Raw genomic sequence first — 5,157 nt, 5'->3', positions numbered from 1 at the left:
GCGATAAAGTGATCCTTGCCGAACAAACCCCGACCGCCTGGTGCATCATCCTTGCTGAAGGGGACGGACCGGGGTGGGCAGCAGGGATCCCCGGGCGGGCAGCGCCCCCTCGTGTGCGCCATAGGGACTGCGGGGCGGGGTGGAAACGGAGCAAGGAACCACTAGAAGCACGCGATCACGCGCGACCCTCTCTGCCACGCCACACCCCACCCCCCCTGTGTACCCTGGCAGAGAAGCCCCTGTGGGACGAAGCGGGCGGGAAGCTGGGACCCGGCCGCCCTCCCGCAACCCCGAACCAAGGCGAGCTCTCAGGCCGCTAGGCCGGGCGGGGAGGGGCCGGGCTGGGCCAGGGGCGGCCTGGCAGGAAGCGGCGCGCACCTTCCGCCGCGGGAGGAGCAGGTGGCTGCCCTAGGGTCGGGGCCCCAGGCTTCCTGTGTGCGCGCCCGTCCGCCACTGTTTCCCGCCGGGGCTCGCTGGGCCGCCAGGCCGGCCGGGCTCCATGGCCCAGACCCCCGACGGCATCTCTTGTGAACTGCGAGGTAAGCGCTGGCCCTTTCCGCTTGCTTGGCTGGGAGGAAGCAGCGAGGCCCCAAATCCAGAGGCTCACCCAGGCCCCGGGGGGCTCGGCCGGAGGTTCTCTCTGCACCTCCGGCGGGCCGGCGCCCCCAAATCCATTCCATTCCTTCCTTGCTGGCCCGTAGATGAGTCCCAGGCCTCTAGCCTGGCACAGACTGTGAGCACGAGTGGCCTCCGTGGGAGGACCACAGTCACCCAGCAGGCTGCCCTTCCACAGGCGAGATCAGTAGGTTCCTGTGGCCCAAGGAGGCGGAGCTGCTGCTGAAAACCTGGTTACCCCAGGAGGGTGCTGAGCGAAGTCACGTCCTGGTATGGTGGGCAGAGGACATGATGAGCCCAGGAGGTGGCTGGGGCCCGGCAGAAAGACCCCGTTGTCCTGCCCAGATGATCAGGTTCTGTCTTTCCCCAGGCACTGCTACGATGGAGAGCCTACCTGCTCCACACCTGCCTCCCTCTGAGGGTGAGTCCTAGGACCTGCCCACCACTCCCCCAACCCTCCTTGGCAAGGGGCTGCCTCTGCAGGGTTGTCCTTCTGGTCCTTGTGGGCAGCAGACAGGAGTGGAGTCCAGGCAGGTCTGGCTCTGGGATCCAGGCTGCAAACGAATGGGGCTCCCAACTGGGCTCCGTGGCTCAGCCTGTAATCCCAGCACTTTGGGAGGCCGAGGCGAGTGAATTGCCTGAGCCTGAAGGTTCAAGACCCACCTGGGCAACTTGGCGAGACCTCGTCTCTACAATAAATCAAAAATTAGCCGGGCATGGTAGTGCGTGCCTGTAGTTCTGGCTACTTGGAAGGCTGAGGCGGAAGAATTGCCAGAGCCCAGCGGGTCGATGCTGGGGTGGCCATGAGTGTACCGTGGCACTCCAGCCTGGGTGATGGAGTGAGACTCCAACTCAAAAATAAATAAAGAACGGGGCTCTCATGAGGTCAGGGCCCAGAGTTGGTCCCAGCTGATCTAGGTGCTCCCTAGGTGAACTGCACGTTCAGCTACCTGGAGGTCCAGGCCATGGGGTTGCAGGAGACACCCCCTCAGGTGAGACATCTAGTGCCCCACCTGGGCCGGCAACCTGGTCTTCATTCTATCACCACCTGTCCCCACACATGGAGCCAAGGCCCAGCAGCTGTCTCTGCCCAGGTCACCTTTGAGCTGGAGTCCCTGCCTGAGCTGGTCCTGGAGTTTCCTGGTGTGGCTCCATTGGAACAGCTAGCCCGACATGTGGCTGCGGCCATCAAGAAGGTCTTCCCTCGCTCCACCCTTGGGTGAGGCTGGCAACGGCCAGGGACCAGTAGTGGGACACAGATGGGCTGCTCCACGTCCCAAGGGCTAGAAGTCCCTTCTCCCCTACCCCCTCCCCAGGAAGCTGTTCCGGAGGCCCACACCCCCCTCGATGCTGGCTCGACTGGAGAGAAGCAGCCTCTCAGGGTCCACCGCCCCCTGCAGCCCTTGTGGTAAGGTCCAAGGCAGGGCCATGCAGACCTTCAACCTGTCCCCACCCCCCTGCAGCCCCAGATCCCTGGAGTTGGAGGGCTCTTAAACTGAACAGAGCCCCTCAGGTCACAGCTACCCCCCCCCATCTGGGTCTGATCTTCCTCTTCCATCTCTAATCTTTCTCCTTCCCTCCATCATACCCCTGTCATCTCCCCAGGTGGCTTCTTGGAGACATACGAGGCTCTGTGTGACTACAATGGTTTCCCTTTCCGAGAAGAGATTCAGTGGGTGAGGGCAGAGCCCTCTCTAGGGGCTCTGGAGACATCTGGTCCTGTGTGTGTGCTGAGCCCCTCTCTAGCTTATGGCCCCAGCCGAATTGTAAGCTCTTTCTTCTCATTCAGGATGTGAACACCATCTACCATCATCAGGGCTGCCGCCATTTCAGTCTAGGAGACTTCAGCCATCTTGGTAGTCGGTGCGCAGCCAGGAATGGGAGAGGTGGAAGAATTCTAGGACTTGTGTCCCTGGGTCTCAGATGCTGGGCCTAGGATCCAAGTGGAGAGCCCTGAACTCTGTCCCTGCCTTTTCCCCCAACCCAGGGACCTGGCCTTGAGCGTGGCTGCCCTGTCCTACAACCTGTGGTTCCGGTGCCTCTCCTGTGTGGACATGAAGCTGGTGAGGGCGTAGGGGCAGGGAGGAGCCAAGGGTATGGGGGCCAGGGTGCAGATGCTGAGCCCCATGACCCTCTGGTTCTCAGAGCCTTGAGGTCTCAGAGCAGATTCTGCATATGATGAGTCAGTCGTCCCACCTGGAGGAGCTGGTGCTGGAGACCTGTGGCCTCAGGGGGTGAGGGGGACAGGCAGGGATCGGGAGGAAAGTCCAAGGGCTTGGGATGGGGGGCTACTGGCTTGAGGAGGGGTTGGGAATCCAGGGTCAGAGTTTCACACCTGGGGTCTGGTTCCCAGTGACTTTGTCCGGCGACTGGCCCAGGTGCTGGCAGGACACGCAAACTCTGGGCTGCGGGAGCTCAGCCTGGCGGGGAACCTGTTGGATGACAGAGGTATGGCGGAGCCTGGGGAACCCCAGGGCTCGCAGCTGGAGGAGGTGAGACTCATGTGGCTGCTCCCATGGCGCAGGCATGGCCGCACTCAGCAGACACCTAGAGCATCGTCCAGGAGCCCTGAGGAGACTCAGCCTAGCACAGACAGGGTTGACACCACGAGGTAGGCAGAATGGTGTAGGTGGAGGGGAAGGTAGGTTGAAGGGGGAGATAGATCAGCCTGACTGCTGAGCCACCTCCCCCGCCCCGCCACCAGGAATGAGGTCTCTGGGTCGCGCACTGGCCACCAACACTGCCTTCCACTCTGCCCTGACCCACCTGGACCTTTCTGGGAACCCTGGGGCGCTGGGGGCCTCCGAGGACAGTGGGGTAAGTGGCTGTCTTCAACTAGGAGCTTGGGGTTGCTGCAGGCAGTGGGGTGTTGGAAGCCCCACCTAGGCAGATTCCTGACTCCCTCCCACCCTATCCTCCTACCAGGGCCTCTATAGCTTCCTGAGCCGTCCTAATGTTCTGAACTTTCTGAGTCTGGCAGGCACCGACACGGCCCTGGACACTGTGAGGGGGTGTTCAGCTGGGGGCTGAATGATCAACAGGGATGGGTAGCCCCGGCAGGATGAACTGGAGGGCAGGGGGGGCGGGGAGGAATGGGCCCTCCGCGAGTGTAGCCAACACCCTCCTTCTGCAGCTCTTTGCAGCGCTGTCCCGCGGCTGCTGCGCCAGGCTCGCCCACCTCGACGCTTCGAGGAACGTCTTTTCCCGCACGTAGGGAGGACCTGCCCGGGCTTGGGTGAGGCTGCGGGAAGCCGCCTTCTTGCGCCCCCAAGTCACTTCTCTCGCTCCTACCCTCTCCCCAGGAAGTCCCGGGCCGCGCCAGCCGCACTGCAGCTCTTCCTCAGCCATGCAGGGACGCTGCGCCACCTGGGCCTGGCGGGCTGCAGGCTGCCTCCTGTGGCGCTCAGGTCGGTGTCTCTGCCCACGGCTCCGCCTCCGCGCACGGGGCCGCCACCCAGGCCAGGCCTCCAGGACCTTCCCGGCTTCTGTGGCACCCACAACCTCCCCCCATCCTGGCCCCGCCTTCTTTATATTCGTTTGCACCCTGGGATCCCTTTTCCCAACTCCCACCAGCCCCTGTGCCATCCCCCTGCCAGGGCGCTTTTGGATGGCCTCGCGCTCAACACGCACCTCCGAGACCTGCACCTGGACCTCAGCGCTTGTGAGGTGAGCTCCGGCCCCAATATGTGAACACGCGCTGGGAGTGGGGCTGGGAGGCGGGAGAGGGGGCCATATGCAGCCTGCCCCCCACCCACTCGTCGCTTGAGTGGGCCCCACGTTCCACTTCCAGCTGCGCTCGGCAGGCGCCCAGGTGATACAAGACTTAGTGTGCGACGCAGGCGCTGTGAGCTCCCTGGATCTGGCGGATAATGGTGAGGCCGCCTGGGAACCCCTCCTCCTGTCATTCGCCCGATTCCCAACCCCCCCCCTACCCGTGGCAGCCTCGCCTTGTGTGTGACCCGAGTCACCCCCAGGCTTCGGCTCGGATATGGTGACTCTGGTGCTGGCCATTGGGAGGAGCCGGTCCCTGAAACACGTGGCGCTTGGAAGGAACTTCAACGTCCGGTGCAAGTGAGCCCCCATTCCACTACTGAGCCTCCCAGACAGCACCCCACCACCCCGGTCGCCCCCAACCGCCGCCCCTGCCCACAGGGAGACCCTGGACGACGTCCTGCACCGGATTGTACAGCTCATGCAAGACGACGACTGTGTGAGTTCACGGGACTTGCGAGGTCCTCAGGCAGTTAGACGCCTCTGTTTTTCCCTTCTCTTGCTCCCTCAGACCCTGTGACCAGCCCTCCCTGCTGACCCCCGACTCCAGTCAAAATGGCTTTTCTCTTAACCCCAGCCTCTGCTGTCTCTGTCCGTGGCTGAGTCTCGGCTGAAGCTGGGCGCCAGCGTCCTGCTCCGGGCCCTGGGCACCAATCCTAACCTGACAGCGCTGGATATCAGCGGCAACGCCATGGGGGACGCGGGCGCCAAGTTGCTGGCCAAAGCGCTGCGGGTCAACTCGAGGCTCCGGTGGGCGGGGGCGCGGGGGCG

General features: G+C 63.5%; 1 protein-coding gene across 1 annotated transcript in view; it reads left to right on the top strand.

Moving 5' to 3' along the window:
* The first annotated feature begins 187 nt into the window (after positions 1-187).
* Positions 188-5,157, top strand: part of CARMIL2 (capping protein regulator and myosin 1 linker 2) — a 12,761-nt gene continuing 7,791 nt past the window's right edge. Inside the window, exons 1-21 of the mRNA XM_008065773.2 lie at positions 188-539; positions 794-885; positions 986-1,036; positions 1,545-1,607; positions 1,710-1,834; positions 1,932-2,023; positions 2,221-2,291; positions 2,405-2,478; positions 2,603-2,678; positions 2,761-2,849; positions 2,969-3,063; positions 3,140-3,226; positions 3,320-3,432; positions 3,541-3,618; positions 3,749-3,825; positions 3,918-4,022; positions 4,212-4,281; positions 4,406-4,487; positions 4,590-4,686; positions 4,768-4,825; positions 4,964-5,136. Of these exons, the coding sequence (XP_008063964.1) occupies positions 500-539; positions 794-885; positions 986-1,036; positions 1,545-1,607; positions 1,710-1,834; positions 1,932-2,023; positions 2,221-2,291; positions 2,405-2,478; positions 2,603-2,678; positions 2,761-2,849; positions 2,969-3,063; positions 3,140-3,226; positions 3,320-3,432; positions 3,541-3,618; positions 3,749-3,825; positions 3,918-4,022; positions 4,212-4,281; positions 4,406-4,487; positions 4,590-4,686; positions 4,768-4,825; positions 4,964-5,136 (1,808 nt within the window). The 5' untranslated portion in view covers positions 188-499. The remainder of the gene's footprint in view (positions 540-793; positions 886-985; positions 1,037-1,544; positions 1,608-1,709; positions 1,835-1,931; positions 2,024-2,220; positions 2,292-2,404; positions 2,479-2,602; positions 2,679-2,760; positions 2,850-2,968; positions 3,064-3,139; positions 3,227-3,319; positions 3,433-3,540; positions 3,619-3,748; positions 3,826-3,917; positions 4,023-4,211; positions 4,282-4,405; positions 4,488-4,589; positions 4,687-4,767; positions 4,826-4,963; positions 5,137-5,157) is intronic.

The sequence above is a fragment of the Carlito syrichta genome, unplaced genomic scaffold, assembly GCF_000164805.1.
Source record: "Carlito syrichta isolate Samal-C Ts95f unplaced genomic scaffold, Tarsius_syrichta-2.0.1 Scaffold308803, whole genome shotgun sequence".
Lineage (NCBI taxonomy): Eukaryota > Metazoa > Chordata > Mammalia > Primates > Tarsiidae > Carlito > Carlito syrichta.
The sequence above is the reverse complement of the archived record's forward strand: the minus strand, read 5'-3'. Positions and strand labels throughout refer to the sequence as shown.